General features: G+C 46.3%; 1 protein-coding gene across 1 annotated transcript in view; it reads left to right on the forward strand.

Moving 5' to 3' along the window:
* Nucleotides 1-17,872: 17,872 nt before the first annotated feature.
* Nucleotides 17,873-26,713, forward strand: part of PEBP1 (phosphatidylethanolamine binding protein 1) — a 234,369-nt gene continuing 225,528 nt past the window's right edge. Inside the window, exon 1 of the mRNA XM_044068323.1 lies at nucleotides 17,873-18,097. Coding sequence (XP_043924258.1) covers nucleotides 17,963-18,097 — 135 coding nt within the window. The 5' untranslated portion in view covers nucleotides 17,873-17,962. The remainder of the gene's footprint in view (nucleotides 18,098-26,713) is intronic.

Genomic DNA, 26,713 nt, shown 5'->3' on the forward strand with positions numbered 1-26,713 from the left:
GTATGGCCTGCACAATGGTTTAACATGCTGCATGTGAGGCAGATGCCATTACCACTCTATATAAAGTAAGGGAGGTGGTAAACAGGCATGGCTAGTACACACATCAAAATGGTATCAGCCAAACAGGGTATGATCTTCACACAAAGACTCACAAACAGTTGTCACTATTAAGATTAGAACCTCTGTCTATCTATCTAGTTATTTTTACTACAGTGTTAAGCAATTATCAGATGTGTTATGGAGCTTACAAGATTTCACCTCCTCTCAAAGTACTTCTAAGGGGAATGACATTAGCAGACCTAGTAAAGTAGGGTGATGGGAAGTTTAAAGAGTGGTACACAACTCAAAATGCCAGTATGGAGATTAAAACTCCTACCTATCTAGTTATTTTTACTATAGTGTTATTCAGTTATCATGCACCACGGAGCTTACATGATTTCACCTATTCCCAACGTACTTCTAAGGTGAATGACATCACCAGGTCTAGTAAAGTAGGGTGATGGGAAGTTTACAGGGTGGCACACAACTCAAAATGGTATAATCCATGCAGTATATGGTTCTCACACAAACACACACAGTTGCCAGTATTGAGATTAGAACCCCTATATAGTTATTTCTACTAGAGTGTTATGCAGTTATCAGATGTGCCACAGAGATTACATAATTTCACCTAGTCCCAACATACTTCTAAGATGAATGACATCAGCAAGCAGGCACACACACACACACACACACACACACACACACACACACACACACACACACACACACACACACACACACACACAAACACACACACACAAAACAACTGGCCAAAGGTGCTGATAACTGCACAGCTGAGGTAAACTATTACAGGTGCCAGAAAGTCTGCCTTCAGTTTTTTCCCGTAGATCTTGTTAGTTATTTCTTTCCTACACTCCAAATAGCCTAATAGCTTTGCACTTTAACAGTTTTTTTTATCAATTATTCTAGCACATCTGAGTGCCATCCGCAGCAGTCATTCCTCACGGAATTAGCTCCAGTACTTAGTAGTAGTTATGACCACCCCTCTTGGTGTGATTAAAGTGCAGTTCTCTGTGCTTTTGCCCATTAACCTGGTGCATTTGGGCATTCTGAGGCACTGTTGCAACTGCCTCATGTACACAGCCAACCCTCTCCTGTAAACTTCCAACACTCAGACTTGTGAGAGATACCCCTATATCACCGAATTGGAAGATATGCATACGCCAGCGAAGACTGGACTAGCTGGTCAAGAGAAGGGTCTACACCTGCAACACACCATGTGGAACACGTACCCCTCCAGAGCACCCACTATAACAGCTCTAACATACAAACAAAAACCACACACCCACCTTCACAGAGGCACTCAATAGACATTTACCCAAACAGTGGAGACCACCAAGACAGACACCCACTCGACCATCACAACACAGCACAAACCACAGGACACATATCTCACCTACACAGTGTGCCCCTCAACCTAAGCCCCTAAGGCTAACCACCTTGACTGATACAGTAATCATATTGACTGAATAGTGAGGCACACAGATGTCCCACTCACTAGGTTGAACATGGATGAGGTAACAGTCAGCTGTCTATCAGGTGCCAGAATCCAACACACAACACACCCAGTCAGGTCACTCCATAACAACTACAGTTATCACTCTGTCATTGTCCATGTGTGTGTGAATGACCTAAGATGCATCTCCCTGGACTACATGAAAAGAGACATAGTGGAGCTCTCAGATTATGTGGGCAGGCAGGTATGACAGTAGTCCCAAGCAGTATACTACTGTCACACAGAATGATACCACAGTACAAACAACAAATGATTGACTTCAACAATTGGCTTAAGTGTCTGGTGTCACTCTCATGGGATCCAGTATCTGTCTTCTTGGGATGACATGACTGACAGACTGCGATGGCTTGCCAGAGATGGCCAGCATATGTCACCCCTGGGTTTCCAGGTACTGGCTAAGTGTCCTGCCACCCCTATAGTGCCTTTTTAGGCAGTGTTCCAAATCAAATTACCACGATAACAGCTATACATATATGCAGTCTGAGGGTCCCGCTGCTCAACACTAGGCGTCTACATTTCGAGATGCAGACACTTGAAGCACTCCTCAAAATGGAGAACACTGACATTTCTGCTGTAACGGAGACCTGGTTTACAGCAGCAGACAGCACCCCTGCACTACCAGCCTATAACTCATTCCACACCTGTCAACCCCAAAACGTGGACCACAGCTCCAAAGGCGATGGTGTCTCCATATTAATAATGGATATGCACACATCCAGAGTAGTATCCCAGTATAATGCATCTGAGATAGTTTAGGTACAACTGACATTGGGTAATAGTGCAATCCAGGTCATAGCCTGCTATAGGTCCAAATCCATGTCCCTAGACTCTCAAGCCACATTCCTCAACACCCTTGAATCTATCAAGGTCCAACCCAACACTCTCATAGTAGGAGAGTTCAACTACCCCTCCATCAACTGGGAAAGATACTCAAGCACCAATACAGTGGCCCAATGCTTCCTGGAATGTATCTGTTCCAATGCCCTGGACCAGCTCCTTCTGACACCCAATAGAGGAAGCAACATCCTTGACCTGTGTTGATTACTAACATATGGGACCATTGCTTGACAACAGTAGTTAATCCCTACCTGGCCAGATCCAACATAGAGTAATCACCATAGAAATCCACATCTCACCCCCCCCCAGCAAAGGTAACCACACATCCCCAAAGCTGACTTTGGACTCATAAAAACAGAGGTGGCTAACTTCACATCACCCATGCCAATGGAAAATACCTGCATGACTGCATGATCATACACAAATACAATGTAGAAATGTACATCAATGAATGGAACTAGCCATATCCAACAAAACCATAACACTTTCCTCCAAACACTGGAGGCCAATCTGGTGGTCCCCTTCCATTAATAACCTATACAACAGAAGGAAGAAACTGTTGCAGAAAAAGGTGGAGTCCCAAGAGTGGTAAAACTCCCATATTAGCCTCGACAACAACTTGAGATCCCTCATGAAATCATTTAAAGCCAGCTATGACAGCAGAATTGCAGCAGACACTAACAACAATCACAAATCCTTTGATAGTTGTATCAAGAACCTCCACGGCAATACCCAGAAGTGCTCTGAGTTATTGCACAATGCTACCTCCTATATTGAGTCAACAGATATTGCCAGCATTCTTGCCAACACATTCAGTGCCAACTTTACCCCTCTCTCCCCTGCCAGGGGAACAATCAGAATGCCAGGCACCCAGGATTACTGCCACCCAGGTTACACCTGCATTGTCCACGGACAAGAATACAGCTTCCATGGGACCCAAAATTATGCCTGGCTGTGTTATACATGAACTAAAAAGATACCTGGCACCACATCTGTGTGCCCTGTTCAGTCGCAGCCTCACCTCAGGCTTTGTCCCTCCCAAATGGTGCACTGCTACAGTCATCCCTCTCCATAAAGGTGTGGCAAATACAGACCCTGGAAATTACCAGTCCATTAGCCTGATGAGTCGGATATGTACAGCTATGGAGCGCATCATCAGGGACCTGATCAACAAACATATAGGTAATCTCAAACACGAAACCAAGAACCAACAGAAAACTTGACAAAAATAAAAAAAAACCGCTGACAGTCCTGTACTCAAACACTTTTATTTGAAAAACCACAACAGTTATGTGCTTTTGTCAGCAACCACAGCCTGACTTCATCAGAACTAACTTCCTCATTGTCTCGCACTAATTGTAAAAAAATCAACCATACGAGGCCTGAATGTCACAAGCGAGCTCCTCACTCTTTCTTGTTACTACCTGCAGTAAACTGAATCTTGTGGGCACTGACCACCATTGCCTGTCAGTCAGGTTATGTTCCTGCCTTGGTTGTGGTTCTGAGTGAGTGTGGTTGCTGACAAAAGCGCTTAACTGTTGTGGTTTTCTGAATAAAAGTTTTTCACTACAGGACTGTCAGTGTTTTTTTGGATTTCTGTCATATAGGTAATCTCCTTACTCTGGACCCCACACAGTTTGGCGTTGTGAAAGGGAGATCATGCCTGCTTAACCTGGTTGACTTCTTTGAGTTAGTCACCAGGGCTGTGTTTGACAGTAAGGCACTGCATAAAGTTTACATCAATCTGACCAAGGCTCTTGATACCATTCCTCAGTCAGGAATTATTGGTGAACCCGCCAAACTAGTCATCAAACCCTATATCACTTAGGGGGGGGTTGCAAATTGGCTTACAGATAGAACACGCAGCGTGAAATTAATGTGCTCCAAGTCAGACTGCCAGCCATTTACGAGTGGAGTCCTACAGGGATCACTCCTGGGTACTCTCCTGTTTAGTATCTACTTCTCAGGAGTCCAGGCCAACACAAAGGAACTCCGGCTGACCAAGTTCACAGACAACTGCAAGCTGGGATTCATCATTAACTCCACAAGTGATGCAGACGTCCTACAGAAAGGCCTCACTGAGACCATTGACTGGTGTGGAAAACATGGCCTGAAACTTAACACCACAAAATGCATCATCAGCTCCTTTAATAAAATCTCAGTTCCCACTAAGTACCACATCGATGGGGGCCCACTGAACACTGTAGGCATTATAAGAGATCTGGGGACACAGTTTGACAGCAACCTCTCCTTTAAACACCACATTGCCACTGCGGTCAAAAAATCCTTCTATGTGGCACATCTCATTACCAAGGGTTTTGCATCCAGGAAGAAAGAGGTCATCATCTCTGTGTACTCTTCCCTCATTAGACAAATCATCAAGTATAATGGCTCATTTGGCATGTACCTCACTAGACACCTGCAACAGCTGGAGAGGCCACAGAAGTACCTCACAATGAGGATCCTAGGCATTCAACACATGTCCTATACAGACAGACTCAAATGACTCCAGCTATTCTCTGTCTCATATCACCTACTTAGGGGTGAGCTCTGCTTGACTTGCAAAGCCATGTCTACCCAGCTCTTTTACAAATGCTACATCTAAAGACATCCCAATCTGTCTTCACCATACACTGCAGGGACCTCGACCTCATTACTACAATCAACACAACATGCTGAAGACACAGGTTCCTCTCCTAGAGATTGCATATGCCTTGGAATAGACTTCCCATACATGTCAAGCAAAGCACCCAGATGACCCTGTTCCGGAGAGATCTTGATGAGTGGATAGGTAATAGAAAGTTCACCCCAGGGATCACTCCAGTGGCTCTAATTGATGGCGGCACTGGGAACTAACATCGAGTGGCACAATGGCAGGGCACTTCTATGGGCTAGGCTTGTAACAGCTCCAAGGCCATTAGCCTTCTACACACCTATGAACCTATAAGGGGAGTGACATCGGCATGACTGATAACGTAGGCCAGTGGGCGGGTAACTTATCAAAATACTTCTTCCTACAAACGTACACACCCACACACACACTTACCAGATGTGAGAGTAGAACTCCTGCCTATTTAGTTATTTGTATTATAGTGTTAAACAGGTATTGCATGTGCTACAGAGATTACAGGGCTAACAACTGGCCAAATGTGCTGATAAGGGAATGACATCAGCATGACTGATAAAGTAAGCCAGTGGGTGGGAAACTTATCAAAATACTCCTTCCTACAAGCATACACACACACACACACACACACACACACACACACCTTTGCCAGATCCGAGAGTAGAACCCCTGCCTATCTAGTTATTTGTACTATAGCATTACACAGTTATCACACATGCTACAGAGCTTCCTGGGCTGACAACTAGCCAAAGGTGCTGATAAGGGGAATGACATCAGCAGGAGTGATGTAGTGAAGTGGGTGGGAGACTTATCAAAATAAGTCTTCTTACAAACATATACACACAAACTCATAGGCCAGATCTAAGATTAGAACCCCTGTCTAGCTACTGATTTGTATTATAGTGTTACGCAGTTATCACACACACTACAGAGCTTACTGAGCAGATAGCCTAGTATGAACCTATGAACCTATAAACCTTAAAAAGGGCACAGTATACTCAAATCAAGGGGTGGCGTAAGCCATACAAAATCGGGCTAGGCTTATAATTGCCCCAGGGCAGATAGCCTAGTATGAACCTATGAACCTATGAACTGGCCAAAGGTGCTGATAAGGGGAATGACATCAGCAGGAGTGGTAAAGTAGGGCAGTGGGTGGGAGACTTATCAAAATACTTCTTACAAACACACTCATTTGCCAGATCTGAGATTAGAACCCCTGTCTAGCCAGTGATATGTACTATAGTGTTACACAGTTATCAGACACACTAGGGAGCTTACTGGGCTAACAACTGGCCAAAGGTGCTGCTAAGGGGAATGACATCAGCAGGAGAGATAAAGTAGGGCAGTGGGTGGGAGACTTATCAAAATATTTCTTCTTACAAACATACACAAACACTTATTTGCGATATCTGAGATTACAACCCCTATCTAGTTAATGATTTGTACTACAGCATTACACAGTTATCACATATACTACAGAGCTTACTGGGCTGACAACTGCCCAAAGGTGCCAATAAGGGGAATGGCATCAGCTGGACTGATAAGGTGGAGTACTGGGAAGTGTTGTGGGTGGGAATGGCCTAAAACTGTTTCACCTACAAACACACACTCCCTCACTCTCATATACACAACTGTCACACACACACACACACACACACACACACACACACACACACACACACACACACACACACACACACACACACACACACACACACACACACACACATTTCTCCTTTATTGTGCTTTTGCCCTTTATTTATTTTTTTGTTACATCACCTCCCATTTTCAGATATGCAGCCACCTGCCAGCTGTATTATTGAGTGCTTTCAGAGGCCCATTGTGAATTGCAGAATCCCATATTACTGACTTGTACTGTATTTCCCTTGTTCTGCTATTTCCTTTTTTTTCCTATATCCTTTCTATTTAAGCCCCAGGGCACACCAAGCAAACCCATTTAGCTAGTGTAAACACTGCTAAGAAGAAAAGTCCCTCCCCTGGATGTGAACAAGTTTATTGTTTCTGTACTTAGCTAAGCACAGCTAAGCTATCTGGGGCACACACCCTCACTTAGCTGTGCTTAGCTAAGCACAAACCCAGGCAACAGAGCTCCAATCTGCTTACACCAAGCATGAAATAACCCCTTTTCATGTTACTTGCTCCTCCTGCCTACATGATGGCGTTAGAGCACCTACAGGGTTAGGTGCAGTGTGACACTTAGAAGAATTTTGTGATTCAGTATAAGTCCCCTCATTAACATACTCCACTGCCTTAATCTGTAGTTACTGCACTACACAAGAGCCTTCCCCTTTAGCAACCACTGTTCCCTGCCATTGTTTTGATTCTGCTTGCCATAGAGTATAATGGTAAAATGCAGGTTTCCTTTAAAACTGACTTTTCACAATTTTCCCCCAAGATCTCATTTGCATGGCGCTGCCCTATACTTCAACAGCCAAGATTGGCCAAAATAAACTTTTATTTTTATAAAAATTAAAAGGTTTTCCATGCCAGTGGCCATATATTTGCCCATTGGCATGCCTACAAATTAGGGTACATGCTTTTATTGGAGCTGTCATGGCTCCGTTTTCATTTTTGCAGAAATGTATTCAGCTAGTAGCTGAATACATTTCTGCACCTTACACTGTTCCTGCATGGTTAACTGCCTGCCTCTTGGATCACTAATTCACCTCATTTACATGGGTTTCACCAGCAAATGAGGTAATTAGCATTCTGCATGGGTTTCTGTGCAGGAACAGTGTCGGCTTGCTCGTGAACATCAAAATAGCATGTTCCTGGATCTCTCAGCAGCCATATTCCATGTGGGAGTGGCTACACTGCTCCTGCATGAAAAAAACATTCGTAAATCCCACGGAATATTTTTAAACATAAAAGGGGGACGCATGCTAGTACGATGCAAATACATATTCTTTTTTACTAACTTACTGTATAGCTCAGTTTCAATAGTCCCAGTAGAGTCCTTAGATAGGAGAACATCTAGGAATGCTATTTTTGAGATGGATATTGTGTGCTTAAAACTCAAAAAAATCACTGTGTTGGAAATATATTCAACAAATCCATTGAAACTAGATACATCACCCTTCCATACCAAAAAGGTTTGTCTACAAATCTTTTATAAAAACCCACATACTTTTGGAAGGGGTTAACACAAGACAAAATATATCTCTCTTCCCATATGAACATAACAATATTAGCATAGGTATTGGCGACAGGCATCCCCATCACCACCCCCTTAATTTGATGATATATATTTGTCTTGAATAAAAAGAAGTTACTTTCAAACACCAACTTCAGTAATTCACATACAAGCTGAATCTGATCGTAAGAAGAATCTGAATATTTAGATAAAAAATGCCATACACTATTTATTCCTAAATCATGTGGAATGACTGTAAAAAGAGAATTTACATCAAGGGTCACTAAGTAAAATTTTGTGTCAATTTTACCTTGTGACTAATTATAAAAATGTTCAAGAAACATAATAGTATCTTTTAAAATAGTGCTAGCTTTTTCTAGCCAAGGTCTTAGTTCCTGTTCTAAATACTTCAAAATGGGCTCAGTAGCCCATCCTCTAGCTGAGACTATAGATCTCATACGAGGTGCTCTTATACACTTATGTATCTTAGGTATACCATAGATTACTGGTAGCTTAGGATTATCAGCGATCAAATGATTAAACAAATTATCAGTGATCCTAACTGCATGTGTTTTGTAAGGTACATATCGAAAGGGATGTTATACTCAATAATGGATCTTATAAGGGAAGAATACAGGGATGTTATGACCTCCTTCTCTCTGGATGAGATACCCTTCCTAATGAGGTGGGCCATGTAGAAAGCTTTCCGTACAATGGAGGCAATATGGTTGTCAAAAGTCAGTTTGATATCAACCTGAGTGCCCAAGTCCCTCACAGCTTATTGCATGCTTAGGACATTATTATTAATGTGATAATGTGTGGGGATGTCACTCTCCCCAAAGGGGATGATGATGATGATGCATTTTTTTTTGTCATTCAGTTTGAGGCCATGTTTCTGGTACCAGTCATTTGCTTTGGTGAGACCCTCTTGGAGGATGTCCACATCACTAGGGGAATTGATGACAGCACCCAGCTTGCAGTCATCTGCAAACATGGTCAGCCATAGTTCACTGGTTTTGGCCTGCACCTCAGAAAAGTATATCCCAAACAGCAGTGGCTCCAACACCGATCCCTGTGGAATACCACTCGTTACGGGTCTACTGCTTGAGATGGCTTGACCTATTTTGACTAGGTGGGTTCTATCAGTGAACCAGTTTACTACCCATCTGGTAACATATGGATTGATGCCTAGTTGAGAGAATTTATTCATTATATCCAAGTGGGGAATAATGTTGAAGTCTTTGGCCAGGTCAAGGTAGGTGGTGTGCACTGTTGTCCCCTTCCCCATGGCTTTGGCGACTGTCTCAAAGAAGTCATCCAAATTTAAGAGGCATGACCTTCCCTTGATGAAACCACACTGTGTGGGATTGAGTGTTTGGAGGTTGCCAATGTCCTTGTTAATGAGGTCTCTGATAATCCATTTCATGGCCTTGCAGATCAGGCTAGTTAGGCTGATGGGGCTATAATTTCCTGGATCGATGGATGCTCCACCTTTATGCAAAGGGATGACAGTGGCTGTCCTCCACTCGGCTGGTATGAAGGGTGCCTAGTGGTGTTGCAAGTTCCTGCCTGAGTTCATAAAGGATGCAGCCTGGGATGTTATCGGGTCCCATGGAGGTTGTATTTTTGCCTTTGAGAGGGCAGTGATAACTTGCTCCCTAGAGATAAGGGGAGGGGGCAGGTGCTGGGGATGTCCTGATTTACTGATGGGAGGGACAGAGGAGGTGAAGTTTTTGCTGTACCTGTCTGCCAGCAGGTTGCCTATATCTACAGCATTTGTGCATGTGGAGTCCTTGACCAACAGTTCTGAGCAGATCTGAGTGCTTCCTTTGAGACTGCGGACATATGTGAAGAAGGCCTTATGACTGTGTTTAGTAGATGTGGCCAGTTTGGACTCAAAGTTTGCTTTGGGGGATTTTACTAGTCTTATTTGCTTGTTCAGGTTAAGGAGAGATTGCTTCCAATTAGACACCTTCTTGGTCCTGGACAGCAATTTTCTCCTTTTATTATAGAGTTTATTTATTGCAGATGTTCACCAGACAGGTTTGCTCTTCCTTGAAGAGGATGATTTTGTCTTGTCGGGTAGTCCTTATTTCATGCAGCTATATAAATGCTTGTATAGTACTTTGTACTTTGGTGTAGGTTTGGAAATTTGTGCTAGTTCCTATGAAGATGTAGGGGCTGTGAACCTGTTTATACCCCTTCCCTCAGGAGGTTGTAATCAGCTTTGGAGAAGTTTTTTGTTTAACTCTAGCTGGGGGGGGGGGTCAGGGGAGATGGTGACTTTGAAAGTGACCACTTTGTGGTTAGACCTTACCAGGGAGGATGACACTGTAGGGATACTGCAGTAGTTACTCATGTTGGTTAATACCAAGTCCAAGATATTATCACCTCTTGTGGGGGTGTCGACCAGCTGGTCCAAGGCATTTGCATTGATGAAATCAAGGAATCTCTGAGCATTTGTGTTTTGGCATGAGTAGTTCTTCCAGTCTATGGTTGGATAGTTAAAGTCACCCAGGATCAGGGTAAAGAGTTGAATCTTAATAGATTCGAAAAGGTCTAGATAGGTGGTGTGGGCATCTTGAGTCACAGTTGGGGGCCTATAGCTATGATTTGAATAGAGCTCTTGTCAATGGTTAACTGCACCTAGAGTGTTTCATGTGTGTCATACTGTTTGACCAGCCTGGAGTTGTTTAAGTCTTTAATATATATTGAAACTCCACCTCATTTTGCTTTGCTGCCCACAGTTTGGGGTCTGAATGTATGATAGGATGAGTAACCTGGTATGGCTGGGGTGCTCTCCACAGCTTTGAACCAGGTTTCTGTGACTGCACAAATGTCAGCATCTTCCAGGGTTAAGAAGGCTTGCAATTAGTGCAGTTTTATGTTTAGAATTCTAGTGTTTAGCAGCATCACGTTTAATTTGCATTTTGATGAAATTTTCATGTTGGTAGTTTTGACCTCATGGCATTGTCTAAAAAGGCACTATGGGAGAGGCAAAGAGCCTTTGCAAGAAGTCTGAAGACCAAGGGAGACAAAATGATGCAGGCCATCTCCAGCAAAGCATAGTGGTCTGTCGATCACGTCTTCCCAGGCTGTCAGGTACTGGATCCCCTTGGAATGACAGCAGAAACTAAGTTAATTGTTAAAGTCAATCATTTTTTGTTTGTATTGAGGCAAGCAAATAAGTTTTACAAGTATATAATAAGAAGTTATGTACTCATCATAACGTTCCATCTGAGTAGGTGACTTCATTTGTCTGCAACCTTTGGGGTCTTGGATCCGACTTCGGATCCGAGCCGGCAACTTATTTTATAGCTTATGGATCCGAGCTCCTCCCCTTACCCATAATCCCCTGCCGACCCTGATTGACCTCAGATCAAGTTTGCCCTTATACCAAAATTCAGACCAAAAGCGTCCCGAAAGGGACCAAGAAAGGACATTCAAAAATTAACTTCTGAAGGCCAGGAGGAAGGGATGGTTGCAGACAAATGAAGTCACCTACTCAGATGGAACGTTATGGTGCGTACATAACTTCTTAATCTGAAGTAGGGACTTAATTTGTCAGCAACCTTTGGGACAGAGTCCCCAGCTACCTGAATCTTGGGCGGCCATCATGGAAGGATGTTCCGGAGCACTGCGGAGCCAAAGGATGCTCTCCCTCTGGAAATAATGTCCAGCTTATAATGGTTGATAAAGGTATGAGATGAGGCCCAAGTGGCTGCAGAGCAAATATCATCCAAAGATACTCTAGATCTAAAGGCAGCAGAAATAGATATGGAGCGAGTAGAATGCGCCCGTACTCCCTAAGGTGCGGGCCTCCCAGAAGTTTCATGGGCCAGAAGAATACACTGTGAAATCCATTGTGATAAGGTGACCTTAGAAATAGCTTTACCCAAATTGAATTTGGCAAAGGAAATGAACAACTGATCGGATTGTCTGTGACCAGCAGTCCTATGAATGTAGAAGCGCAGTTGTCTGTGCACGTCTAAGGAATGCAGCTTGTATTCTCCTTTATTCTGGTACTTAGGGAAGAAAACTGGCAGGTTAATGGACTGATTGATATTGGTTTCTGAGGCCACCTTAGGAAGAAAGGCGGGATTGGTCCTGAGGTACACTCTATCCTGATGAAAAATCAAGTAGGGAGGTTTCGCACAAAGGACCTGAAGTTCGGAAACTCTTTTCGCTGAAGTGATGGTGACAAGGAACGCCGTTTTCCAGGAAAGGTATTTAAGTTCAGCCGAGGCAGCTGGTTCAAAGGGAGGGGCAGTCAAGGCTTGAAGGACTAGTGATAGATCCCAAGGGGGTACAGCTTCCTTGACAGGAGGCCTGAGCAGGAAAGTACCCTTGAGGAAGGTTTTACATAATTTCACAGTCATCAAGGGACCTGTCTCGTGTCCCACATGGTAATGAGAAATGGCTGCCAATTGAACCTTGACCGTAGAACAGCTAGCTCCCTGTTGAAAAAGTCCGGTGAGGAAATCCAAGACGGATGGTAAAAAAGCTGTGAAGGGATCTATGTTACGGTGTTCCGCCCAGATTGAAAACCGCTTCCATTTACTGTGATAGACTTTTCTAGTGGAAGGTTTATGTGCTGCCACCAAGATGGCTTTAACTGGTGAAGAGATGCCGGGAGTCCTGACTAAGAGTGGAACAGGAGCAGCCAAGCTGTCAGCTTCAGGTTGTCCAGATTCAGGGTCGGTAGACCTAAGGGATGGGTTATTAGATCCGGAATGGGATCCAGAATCCAGGGAGGATTCACCAGATGAGACCACAGGTAAGGGAACCAAGTTTGACAAGGCCAGAATGGGGCAATGAGGATCATTCTGCTCCCCAACCGAGAGGCTTTCTGTATAAGTTTCAGCATCAGGGGTAGAGGAGGACAGGCATAAAGTAGACTGGGAGGCCAAGCATGCACTAGAGCGTCTCTCGGGGTTTCCCCGAGGGGGGGAATCAGAGCAAAGAAGCTGGAGCATTTCGTATTTGAGGGAGTGGCAAAAAGATCGCAGCAGGGTTGCCCCCATTTGGCAAAAATCCGCTTCGCTACCTGGGAATTGAGAGACCACTCGTAAGGGGAAAGAATAGTGCGGCTGAGCTTGTCCGCCAGAATGTTGGACCGTCCCGGAATGTGCTTTGCGATAAGGAAGCGGTTGGTGGAGATCGCCCATTCCCACACCCTCATGGCCTCTCGACAGAGAGGGTAGGACCTGGTTCCCCCCTGTTTGTTGATGTACCAGACAACTGACATGTTGTCCGTCTGTATCACAATAGTTCCTACGGGGAGAAGGTTCTGAAGTGCTTGCAACACCAACAGCACCGCCCTCATCTCCAGAACATTGATATGCAAGGAGGTCTCTGTGTCGTTCCATGTGCCTTGGTCAGTTCTGCCTGAGCAATCCCCCCCCCACCCGAGGTGAGAGGCGTCCGTGGTCACCGTGGCGAGGGGAGGCGGCATGCAGAAGGGTCGTCCCATATGGAGGTCCGGGGACTAGAGCCACCATAAGAGGGCCCTCCTGCAAGCCCTGCTGAGTGAGATAGGGTGACTGAGGGGAAGAAACTGAAAGGACCATTGGACTAAAAGTCTCCACTGTAGCACCCTCATATTCAGACGAGCGCATGGAAGAAGAGTTATTGCTGCTGCCATGGAGCCTAGCACCCTCAGGACCAATTCCGCCAGTGGGGCTTTTGATTGGAGGATGGCCCGCACATGAAGCCTCAGGTTTTGAAGTCACTCCGAAGTGAGGAATGCTCGCAGACTTCTCGTATCTAGTTTGGCCCCTATGAACTCTATCACTTGTGTCGGAGCAAGGGAGGATTTGTCCATGTTGATCGTAATGCCTAGTTAGGGAGCTAGCCGGAGAAAGTAATTTCTGGCTGCGCAGAGTAGATGCCTTGTTGGGGAGGACAGGAGCCAGTCGTCCAGGTACGGGAAGACCTGCATTCCCTGGAGTCTCAGGAGGGCCACTATCACTGCTAACACTTTGGTAAACACCCTGGGGGCTGTGGTGAGACCAAAGGGAAGGACCCTGAACTGATAGTGACTGGCTCCCAGATGGAAGCGGAGAAACCTCCTGGATCGTCTGTCCATTACAATGTGGTAGTACGCATCCTTGAGGTCTATTGAGCACATCCAGTCACTCTCCCGCAAGAGGGGGAGAATGGATTGAAGGGTGACCATCCGGAATTTTTCATTGGTTACTGACAGGTTCAAGAGTGAAAGGTCGAGAATCAGTCTCAAGTCCCTCGTCTTTTTTGGCACCAGAAAGAACCTGGAGTAAAACCCTAATCCAAGCTAATCTGGGGGGATGGGCTGGATGGCTCTTTTTTCTAGCAGCTGCTGAATTTCTGCAGTTGCCGCCTCCCTCTGATCGGGTGGTACATCGGGGAGGTTTTTGAGTCTGGGGACATGGTGCAGTGGAATTTTGTAACCTCTGGATATGATACGAAGCACCCAGCGATCTGACGTAATGGACTCCCAAGCCGCCAGGTGCTTCAAGAAGCGCCCCCAACTGCCTCCAGAATGGAGCAGTCGGGCAACCCCTCAGGGCTGCTGCGTGGGCCGATCAGAGAAGGTTTCTCTGGACCCAAAATATTTCGGAGCCCCTCTGCCTCTAGGGCGGCATCCTTCCTGTCCTCCTCTGCCACGGAAGGACTGGTTGTCCGGAGCAGGATGGGAATGTTGCAATTTCCAGAACCACATCTTCTTCTGTCCCTTTTGGTTCTTGGAGAAGGACCTCTGGGGAGCAGAAAAGTGGACTCCGATGGCAGACAACGTCTTCCAGTCCTTTTCGCTCTGGACAAGTGTCTCGCGAACGGTCTTGCCAAACAAGGCAGAACCATCAAAGGGGGCATTCGCAAAGGACGCCTTAAAGGGCTCCGCGAAGTCACAATGTCGGAGCCAGGCCTGACGTCTCATGACTAGACCCGCTCCGCTGGCTCTAGCAGCTCCCTCTGTGGCGTGGGACAAAAGCCACATAGAGGTGTTTGAAACAGATCTCAGAGTGGCCATACGAGTGGAGTACAACTGCTTGTCCTCCGCCGACATGGACTCTGGGGGGGGAAGCAGCATATTCTTTGATAAGATCTCGCTGCATCCTGATGACATGTGCCATGTAGTTCAGTGACCTTACTGAGAAGGTCACTGAACTAAATACCCGCTTCCCGAGGTGATCCATCGAGTGGGACTCCTTGCTCGGTGGATGGACCGAGGGGCTCTCCCGAGCTAATTCCCTCTTGGTGGCTGCCGCCATGAACATGGCATCTACGGGAGGACCCTTGCTCCAATGGGACCGGTCTGCAGAGGGACTAAAAATTCTATCCAGGCATTTGGGGACTGGCTCCACTGTGTCCGGCTCCTTCCACGCCCTGGTGGTGATAAGGTCCACCAGAGGGGACACCCAAGAGGTAGACGGGCCTGCTTCAAATGCCTCCAGGAACACGGACTCATCGGAGGAAGCCTTGGGGGCAAACCACCCCCCCTGATCCTGAGCATTTCCATGATGTCTCCAAAGGAGACATCCTCGGGGGGTGACCTTGGGGGGCCTTCCCCTTCATCCAAGTCCGTGTCCTCTGTTAAGGACTCGGGGGAGTCCACGTGTCTCCTCTTACATTTATGCTTGCGAGGCACTTCCTCGGGGGGACTGTCCGAGGAGGTCTCACCAGCAATATCCTGTTCCAGTGGAACAACCTGGGACATCGAAGCAGGCTGTCCCTGTGGCCGGGTGATGGAAGCCTGACCCAGCAGAGAGGGAGTGCAGGGTGGAGCCGATGCAAGGACCGGGGTTCCGGATGCTCTCAACAGAGCCCTCTCCACTGCATCGAAGGCTGAGGGGGAGCCGCTCTCACTGGGGTCCGAAAGCCGACTCCCACTCGGATCCAATGAAGGGATCGGAACCGGCGCCGAGGCCATCGGATTCGAAGGACCCGTGTGCTCCGACCTGGACGGAGCCGAAGGCACACTGAATCCCTCAGATCTGAAGCTCAGGCCACGGCTCCGAGAGGTCGGATCCGACGAAGGACCCGACAGACTCGAGGGCAGGGTCGGATCCGAAGTACCCAGTACTGTCGGCGCCGACCCACCCCCGGCTCCAACGCTGCCCGGCTCTGAGTGCTCCGAACCCGGGAACTGGGTCGGAGAAGGAGCTATCGGGGCAAAAAAAGGTGTCGAGCTCCCCCCCCGAAGGGGGGGGCAAGAGCACTCCCATCTGCAGCTGGGCCTGGATGAACCTTCTCATCATCCAGTCCAAGTCTGCATCAGACAGACTGTAAGTAGATCTCGACGAGGCCACCGAGGCAGGCCGGGAATGCCGCCTCGATGACCTCGACGGAGATCAGGTCTCCTCCTCCTCGGGTCCCGGGGAAAAGCAAGGGGATCAGATCTGAGGAGGAGGGGACCTGGAAGCCGTGGAGGGAGAAGCCCGCTTAGCTGGGGGGGGCCGAAGCGGAGGCCTCGGCCCACCGCTTGTGGTGCTTCTCCCTCCTGGCCTCCCTTTCCTCCGGCATCTTAGTGGGAGTTTGAGTCAAGGCCGGGGGAAGGGGGGCAGGAGTGGCTACCACCGAGGACTGAGGAGGAGCCACGGGAGTACCGAAGGCCGAAGCCGAATCCGGGGGCAAAAGTCCCGCCAGAACCAGCTTCGACCTCCGCTCTTTCAGTGCCCTGGGATTGAACGATGCGCAAATGGAACACCCAGAGGACAGGTGTTCAACCCCAAGGCACCGAACACACCGAGTGTGGCCATCCGCCGGTGAAAGCTTATGGCCACACTCGGTGCACTTAGAAAAAATGGGTTTTGGGGCCTCCGACATTAGAAAAAATAAAGTAAACTACACAAACACACCAGGCCCCAAAAACACAAGCAATACACACACTCTACGAACCAGCGAGGGGAGGAATTACAGTAAAAATTAATAAAATTAATGAAAAGGGATCCTAAACCACACACACTGTTCAATTAAACTAAAAAAAATGTCTAATTTGACGAGTTTTGAAGACTTATCTGGTAAGTCGCCAGGAGCTCTAAAATCCAGCTGTCTCTTCTAAGAGCGGCAAACTAGATCTGAGGTCAATCAGGGTTGGCAGGGGATTATGGGTAAGGGGAGGGGCTAGGAGCTCCAATCCATAAGCTGTAAAATAAATTGCCGGCTCGGATCCAAGACCCCAAAGGTTGGGTTGCTGACAAATGAAGTCCCTACTTCAGATATAACATTTAACTATCTTGTGAGCTTTCTATATGACGTTGCTAGTCAAACTGATAAATGTTCCAGGTTTGCCCATTATGACAGATAGTGCTCCTCATTTCGGGAACAGAAGGTTCAGAGATATACTACAAAATCTGACTGGTAGTAACCTAAAAGTAGGGCAAGGCCAAAATAAATCAGTGACACTTTTTGTCTTAAATATTGGTCTTTTTGAAAAAATAAAACGATTGTAACTATCCTAACAAGCATTATTTTCACACTATAAACTTCTGCAAGTGACATAATCTGCATCTACCAAAAAGTGCGTGTAAATTTTACGTATGACTTTTGGAAGACACCCATTCCGTTATGCATTTCCCTGCAAATCTAAAATAAGAAAACATAACGCGATTCAAATGTCCAATAAAGTACGAGCAGAAAACAGAGCCCGCAAATCTGACTGGTGAACGCTTACATCAATCAGAGCACTTCGCTATAAGCCAGCCTAATAGACGTAACTGGTAACTGCTACTAGGAGCACGAGTTATTCAGGTTTAGTGGTCGGAACGTTTCTATCGTGCAAGTAGCAATGCCCGTAGACGTAAGTAAATGGACAGGTCCTCTCCAGCTCACTGAAGTGGATAAACAACCTGCTCATCCCCTTGTAGTAAAATATGCTGGCGTGGAAATTGATGAGCTGGGTAAAGTCCTCACTCCTACACAGGTAAGACCGATTGCGTGTGCAAGGACATGTGCGTTTAATGGTGGGATTTCTACATTAGCGTGAAGGCAGCACGCCTTGCATGGGTAGGTCACACTTGCAGAGATGAACTGCTCTTTCCCGATTTCATAGCTTTTGGCCGACTGCGTAATGGCTTTTAGCTCGTTGGCTTGACTGTTTTAATTCAAGCCCCTTCCACATATGTTATAGCCTCCTTGACAAGCTGGTGATTTATGTATTAATTGTTGCACGGTGCACACACGTACATTGCAAAAAGATGTACCTGCTACTTTACGTGTGTGTGGCTGGTTGCTGTGCAAGCTAATTACTTCATCCGTTTTGCTAGATGCCCCCCCCCCCCCCCCCGAAAAAAAAATTCCTAATCCATTTACCCATGGAGGAGAGCTTGCCCTAACCTCGTTAAAGGGTCTGAATTGGCAGCGTTGAGAGCTGAGTGGGTGTGTCTCTTAACCATATTATGTTGCTTTACTTGGACCTATGACAATATTTAATTGCCAAAGCTCGGGGTCATAGGAGGTGTGTCAGGCTGAGGCGGGCAAAAGTTCCAAAAATTATGTAAAATCTGACTAGTCCTTTCCGTATGTTGTTGGCCTAAGTGTATGTATATTGGAAGCAGCTACGTTTTGCGGCCTGCCTGACATGTAACAACTATTGTTTTATGTGGGACATTTTAATAAATGCATGTACTAAATGTACAGAGAAGTTTTGTGAGGAGGGGCGACACAAGTATTGTTTAGCAGCTTTAAAGTACCTGAAAAAAGGGTTTCCTTTGGGGAAAACGTTGCTCACGTACCTGCCAAGTTCATTTTAACAGTGGAGGGAGGTATAAAACTGAGCTCATCGATATTGCTGGCGTACTGTAATCCCAGTAATTTAGCAGACCCCCCCCCCCCCCCGAAAAAAACTTAAGGAAGGGGCAAGTACATATAGCAGAAAAAGTCCTTGTGGTTATTTTATAGATTTTATGTTTAACTTTACTATGCCTATACATTCTCATTCTGTTAGTCTCTAATAGTACAAATGTTTTAAAGAGTGCCTGATTGTTCAGGATTCTATTGTCTGAGTTGTGAGAGGTGATAGGCTAGCAGAGGTCCTCCAAAACTCATTTAGTAAAGCCCAATGACTGAGTAGTGTAGTGTTATTGTGAGTGGCTGTACTCCATTATCTCTGCCTAGTTAGGAGGGATACTTGTTGGACAGAGCAGTACCTGTGCCTTCCAGCCTGTGCTTAATGGTATCTTAAATAACTCAAGGGCCCAATGAAGTTAAAAATGCAGACGGGTATTGTGTAATTTTACAGTACTGCTGTAATCTTAGCTGTTGCTCCAGAATGAGGGACCAGTATCGGGGACACTTGAAGGAGTAAGAATGCAAATTGAGTTTTTTTTTAACTTCAGAAGACAAAAAAAAAAGTTAATAGTTTCTCATATTTTGGTTTCTTCTGCATAAAGATTGTGGTTTTCTGGCAAATCGTTGAGGGTTGCAGGGCATACAAGTATGTTTTGTATCCTTTAGAAAATGTATGCTAACTGTCTGGATTCTTTCTAAGCTTATAAGAATTTTGTCCCTGATTCTGGGCTTTTGTTCCTTCCAACTCCCCCCAAAAAATTGTTTCCTGGAGTTTGGTATGGGTGTAATCCACCCCTTTTATCTTAAATTCACGAGTTGAGTAGTTGAGGTGTGATACTAATACTTTACAAGTTGTGCCAAGTAACTGGAGTGCCTCTGGCTATATTTCAAGTAAAAGTTCTAGAAAATACAAACCTGTTGGGCACAGTGTAACTAATGGACATAATGGATTTTTATACTTTGAAACATAAGTTGTGCAAGAAGTAGGGGCAACACTGTGGTTCACTTAGAAAGTCTATATAAAAAAGTAGTGTCTATATTTTTCTAAGAGTTGCTATGCAATGATGAAACGTTAGTCCGACAGACTGTAATTATCAGATCTAATGTCCATTTCAGTATGCATCACAAATGGGTCTTTTGATCAGTTCTTGATTCAACTCTTTCCTCCTGACGTGATCAGAGCCTCAAATTCCTCAGTCTCCCATGATGCCTCACTCCTCTTCAAACCCTTTGATCTTGTTTGCTGCCATTCTGGACCCGACTTGTTTGCTGCCATTCTGGACCCGACTTGTTTGCTGCCATTCTGGACCCGACTTGTTTGCTGCCATTCTGGACCCGACTTGTTTGCTGCGTGAAGTTTTTCTTGTCTTTTTAGTAAACTTTCCTGTAAGTTAGAAATTTCTTGCCTACCTCCCCTCCCATTAGACATAACATCGTTTTTGCTGCCGTTAGGATTCTCCCCCCCCCCCCTTTCTTAAAGTTTTCCCATTATTTTTTAGTAATTGTAGTTGTAAGTTGAGTGTGCAGTTGGAGTGAGAGTAGTGAAAGTGCTTTTTTGTCTAGCATGGCAGATTAGCTGGAAAAACCCTCTGGCTTAAGATGTGTGCCTCTTGTGGGCATAAGATTTGCCAGTCTAGATGCCCACAAGAGGTGTGCTTATTGCTTGAGTCAGGTGCACGTGGCGATGGCTGTGTGACATCTGCTCAGCCTTCAATCAGCGGGCCCTCTTGGGAAGAACAAGCTTATTTTAACAGGGCTTCTTCGTCCTCTGGAGTCTGCCCCCTCTGCTACCCCAAGGACATCTGCTCACTGTCTGAAAAGCACAGGAAGCTTTTGGTCAACATAGGATCTAGCCTGCCAGCTCTTCTCTCTGCTCCCGTTCAGCCACTTGGAGCCTTAGGAAGTAATGATCCACACTTCTCATCTCTGCAGCGGACTGCAGGGTCGCCCACCTGGATTGTATATCTCGGAGTTGTACTCCTTTAGAAAAGGAGCAAGTCCCCCCCCCCCCTCACTAGCTCAGACCACATGGCCATGCATGTCACTGGTTCGGTAGTCATTCTTCTGTCTTTTCAATCCTCTGGATCGGATGAGGACCACATGGCCATGCATGTCACTGGTTCGGTAGTCATTCTGTCTTTTCAATCCTCTGGATCGGATGATGAGTTTCCTCAAAGTCCATATCCAGCTGGGGATTTTGCTTTCCCTGACACATGCTAGATCTGTGAACTCCAACTCCAATACTGCAACCTCCTCTGATCCAATACTCTGTTTCGGAGCTGCAGGGCTTAGTATTCCAGAGTGGATTAGTGTCTGATCATGGGATATCTTTTCTGGCTCTGACAGTGTTCCAGACCAGCTTGGCTCTGATTTGTGTTGGAGCAGAGTAGGCCCTGGATCCAGGGGGTGGGTCTGTGCTGGGTCCTCAGGGTTGATGTTGGATCTGACCTTCTTGGAGATGTACCTTCTGCTGGGGGCCTCTCAATTTGGCTCTGGTTTGGTGCCTTCTGGTGGTGTCTGGTATGGAGTGGCCTTGTCTTCTTAGGGGCTTTGGCCTCTGGAACAGGTTCTCCTGGCATCTTCAGCATTGCAGGTGGCAGAGGGCTTTCTTGATGCCTTGAGACATGGTCCCTCTTCTGCCAGGCCCTACCCAATCCTCTGTGGATCAAAGCTTTTCTCCCGTCTATCCAATCCATAGTCAGCCCCTTCCAGAGAGCCTTCCCCCAGCAAGGGGCTCCTCTGCCTTCCAAGTCTCCCCCAAGTGTCCCATAGAGGAGGTCCTCCTGAAGTGTTGGTGCAAACAGAAGCACATAGACCAACTCCTTGGATTTTCTGATGGGAGGGCACTTCAGAGTGAGTGGGTCCCCTGATCTCCCCCCAGTGATCTCCTTTTGAAAGTGTCTTGGAAATCCTGGAACAAGAGTAGATGGTCTTCCAAACACCTTCTTGCAAGAGTTGGTGTTCCTGAAGGCATTCAGGATGGGACCATCTACATCCTGGGTGACCCCAACCAGCAGACCAACTTATTGACCTCATTACCTGCCAGGCTTAGCCTGACATCTGCGTGCTTCGGGACTGGTTCAATGGTAAGTACCTTGGTTTCCCCTCAGGGTCATACTTTATGAAGTAAATGTCACCATCTGTGGTGTCGGCAGCCTGCTGTCCACTACCCCCCCCCCCAAGTCTCAGGCTTTGGACAGACACGGGAAGGGGTGTATGCCTCAACCACTGTTTTGCTGAGAGCATTAAATTACATGGCACACTTCACATGCCTCCAGAGACCTGGTGAAGGAAATCTCCACCTGTCTGACAGTTGCTGTTGGAGGAAAACTTCAAAAAGGTTTCCACACAGCTGAACGCTATGACTTCTGTTGCTATGAGGCTTATCTCCCATGTGACAGAACCCCTCCAGCTGCTGGTTCCGGCATAGCCTTTAGGAGACATGCCTGGATGAGACTGGGTTTGTGGACCCCTTTAAGGCATCATTCATAAACTCCCCCTTTGATCCCTCCTTGTTCAGACCGTCGATTTTAAGGAGACTCTCTTAAAAACTTGTAGCAAACAGGAGGCCAAGACCTTGTCTGTGTAAAGGATTGCCCCCCCCCCCCCCCAACAGACCTTTTTTCAGGAACCTGAGCAGGAAGATGTGGCTCCATAAATCCCAAGGGCCCTTCCCTGATTTGCAAGACTAGCCCTCTTCTAGAGGGAGAACATTCAATAGCAGACTCTGCCCTGGAGGGAGAGGGGGGTCCACAGAATCGGGGCTTTAGGGAACCCTTCTGTGGTGGACCTTAGTGCTCCTGAAGAGCTGCCCAACTGACCTACTCCGGAGGCAGTTGGGGCAGACTATCCTTACTCCCATAAGCCTGGACAGACGTAACAAATGACACCTGGGTATTGGAAAATAGTAACCTCTGGAAATTGTTTTCCCTTTCTCCTTCCTTCACTGAGGAGCATCTCCCTGATGCAACACCCAGCAGAGGGAGAGTGCCCTTCTGGAAGTCCAAAAACCTTCTTCAAGTCATCCAGGGGGCCCCAACTCAACAAATAGGATGCAAACCTTGCTCATGCTTCTTTTTTTGGTGCCAAAGAACACATTCCATTGTGACAGTCACTCAAGTTGCAGCCCTACCTCTTACAGAGAAGATCCCTGAGGCAGCAGGTTCAATGCCACCTAGACACCCCATCTCCTCCAGCTCCTCTGATCCTATGGCTGTGAGTTCCATGTCAGCTGCCATTCTTTTAGTGCCTTTAGCCAGGTTCTTCATGCAAGTTCTCCAGTGGACTCTCCAGCAGTACAATGGTCTATTCAATGTCATCAGTTATCAGCCCAAGTCAAGCTTACTCCAATTTGCAGGCATCACCTGGAGTGGTGGATGATTACAGATGACTATCTCTGCAGGCCCTTCATTTCTCCGTTTGGCCACAATGACCATGGATGCTTCCCTGTTGGGGTGGGGGCATTTTCAGGGAAAGGTTGGATGATGTGGGGATAGTGAAACAGATCCGCAAGGAGGAAGTATGGACAGCTATTGAGGATGAAGAATGGAAAGGCTGTTGGTCCAGATGACATACCAGTGGAAGCATGGAGGCACTTGGGAGAAATGGCAGTGGAGTAAGCAATCTTAAGTCAGAGGATGCCTGAGGAGTGGAGAAAGTGTTTTTGGTACTTATTTTTAAGAATAAGGGTGATGTGCAGAGTTGTAGTAACTACAGAGGGATAAAACTGATCAGTCACAGCTTGAAGTTATGGGAAAGAGTAGTGGAAGCTAGGTTAAGAAGGGAGGTGATTAGCGATCAGCATTATGCTTTTGTCAGAATAGAGCACTACAGATGCGATGTTTGCTCTTGAGACTGTTGAGGGAGAAATATAGGGAAGGTCAGAAGGATTTTTTATTTATCATTTGTTGACCGGGAAAGTCCGACTAGGTTCCACAGAGCCTGTTTTCAGCAGAGGCCAGGGGAGAAATGCTCCAGATGCTTTGTCTTTGTGGACTTGGTGCTTAGAGAGGAGTTGTGGTATTGTATGAGGAAGTCGGGAATGGCAGAGAAGTATGCAAGAGTGGTACAGGATATGTATGAGGGTAGTGACAGTGAAGTCTGCAGTGGGAGTGAGATCTGTTTAAGGTGGAGGTGGGATTACATAAGGATCAGCTCTGAGCCCTATCTTTGCAGTGGTGATGGGACAGGTTGATGGACTAGATCAGACAGGAGGCCCCATGTACTGATTGCAGGTGACATTGTGATCTGTAGCGAGAGTAGGGACCAGGTTGAGGAGACCCTGGAGAGGTGAAGATGTGCTCTAGAGAGGAATGAAGGTCAGCAGGACTAAGACAATGTGTGTGTGAATGAGGGAAGATGGAGGAATGGTGATGCAGGGGGTAGTTGGAAAGGTGGATGAGTAGTGTACAGGCAGGGTGGAATGGGTGGAGAAGTGTCCAGAGTGATTTGTGACACTGGACCAGTAAGTGAAAGGGAAGGTCTATAAGAGGGTAGTGAGACCAGCTATGTTATATGGGTTTGAGACGGTGGCATTGACAAAGGCAAGAGTCAGAGCTGGAAGTGGCAGAGTTAAAGATGTTAAGATTGTCACTGGGTGTAACTAGGATGGATAGTATTAGGAATCGGTATATTGGAGGGTCGGCTCAGGTTGGACGGTTTGGAGACAGGTGAGATTATGTTGGTTTGGACATGTGCTGAGGAGGGATGATGGGTATATTGGGAAAAGGATGGAGCTGCCAGGTAAGAGGAAGGCCTAAGAAGGTTTATGGACGTGGTGAGAGGACCTGCAGGCAGTTGGTGTGAACAATTTACAGAGGATGGGAAGAAATAGAAATGGATGATCTGCTGTGGTGACCCCTTATGGGAACAGCTGAAAGCCAAGAAGATGGTCCAAGGCATGTGGTCCCCCAGAGTCCAAATTGCACGCAGATGTCCTGGAGATGAGGGTGGTTCTTTTGTTGCAAGCCTTTCAGGACTGCCTTTTTCTGGGGACAATTGCAATCTTTACCAGCAATATGTTGGTGTTATGGTCCATCAAGCAAGGGGAATTCTCACCCACTCTGTAGAGAGGCCTTGAGGGTTTGGAAATGGACAATTGTTTTAAGCCACTTTCTTAATGCAACATACATCCTCGGAGAGGCCAGTGTTCTGGTGGACAGTTTGAGCAGGTTGATATAAAGTCCTCAAGTGGTCCATGAACCAGTCTGTAGGGAAGGAGATTTTCAGCTGTTGGAGCCAACATTGCTGCTACCTATTTGTGCCTCCTCTAAACAAGTACTTTGCTCTGACTCCCCCTACAGGGGAGTCACCCAGGGATGCTCTAGTCCATGATTGGCCCCTGGGTAGTCTCTATGGTTATCTCCTGATTCCCCAGTACCAACGGTTCTACAGAAAGAAAGCCAGCAGGTTGAAGACCAGTCTAATCCTCATTGCCTCTCACTGGCCTTGTCAGGTATGGTTTGTCTTCTGCAGTCTGACAGCAAATAATCCTCCATGGATATTGAATCCCTGATGATCTGATTTCCCATCTGTCTAAACTACAGCTTCCCAATCTCTGATCCCTCTATTTGGTTTATCCACTTCCAGTGATTTTGCTAAAGTTGAGGCTACCTTCCCCTGTCTGTGAAATTATCCTTGCATCTCAAAAACCCTCCACCAAAAAATATATATTGTAGCAAATGGAAGAGGTTTTCCATTTGGCCTCAAAAGGAATATCGACCCCTTTTCAGCTTCAATCATGGACGTCCTTGTGTTACTAACCTGGCTTTGACAGTGGAGCTATTTTTTGAACCAGCTAGTTCTTGTATTTGTTGTGGGGGGAAAAAATGCCTTTCTGGCTATTTCAATTGGAAGAGTATCAGAATTACAAGCTCAGTCTTATGAGCTACTGTAGATAGACTAAGGATAGTCTCTTAGAACAAATACTTAGTTTATACCAAAGATTGCATTGGTGACCAACATTAACCAGACCATAAACTTGCCTGTATTTTTTTTCCTAATTACTCCAATAAAGGTAAATGCATGTTAATTCCTTGTCTTGCCTACATAGAACTTGACCTTGCAGAAAGTGCTGTTCATTGCCTTTCGCCAAACAGGTTGGGCCAGGTTGTCTCTAAATTTACATTAGCCAAATGGATTAAGGAGTGTATTTCTACTGTTTAGTCTCAGCAAGGCAAGCAACTTCCCTGTCCAGTTAGTCCACTCTACCAGATCAGTGTCTACCTCTAACTTCAGCCTTTTCTGCTAGCACTCCAGTTGAAGTCTGTCGCAGCTACTTGGTCCACAGCTCATACATTTTGCATCTCACTGCAAGCTGGACATTTCCAGGAACAGGTTATCCTGGTTCCACTGTGCTTGGGCATATCCTTCCTTGAGGTCCTCCCAGGGTTTATTTAGCTGGGGACTGAGACCCATTTGTGATGGCATCAGATTAGAAGTTATGTAGATTAGAAGTTATGTGCTTATAATTTGGTATCTGTTGTCCACTTTCATTATGCATCGCATCCCACCCTATGTCCCCCTTCTTCTTTTTACAGCGGAGAGTGATTTTAGAGGATTTTGGAATCTTCTAGTTCCTGGTTTGTACTAAAGTAGTTTTTTTTCTCTATCTCCTACTACCTTTGGGATAATCTTCTTGAGCAAGGGGCAGCAAACTTGATCTGAGGGTTTGAAAGAGGAGTGAGACCTCATGGGGGTGGGAGGCGCTTGAAGTTTGGATTGTACGTCTGGAGGAAATGGCTTGGGTTTG

Source organism: Protopterus annectens, chromosome 4.part0 (genome assembly GCF_019279795.1).
Source record: "Protopterus annectens isolate FY-2018-M chromosome 4.part0, PAN1.0, whole genome shotgun sequence".
Lineage (NCBI taxonomy): Eukaryota > Metazoa > Chordata > Ceratodontiformes > Protopteridae > Protopterus > Protopterus annectens.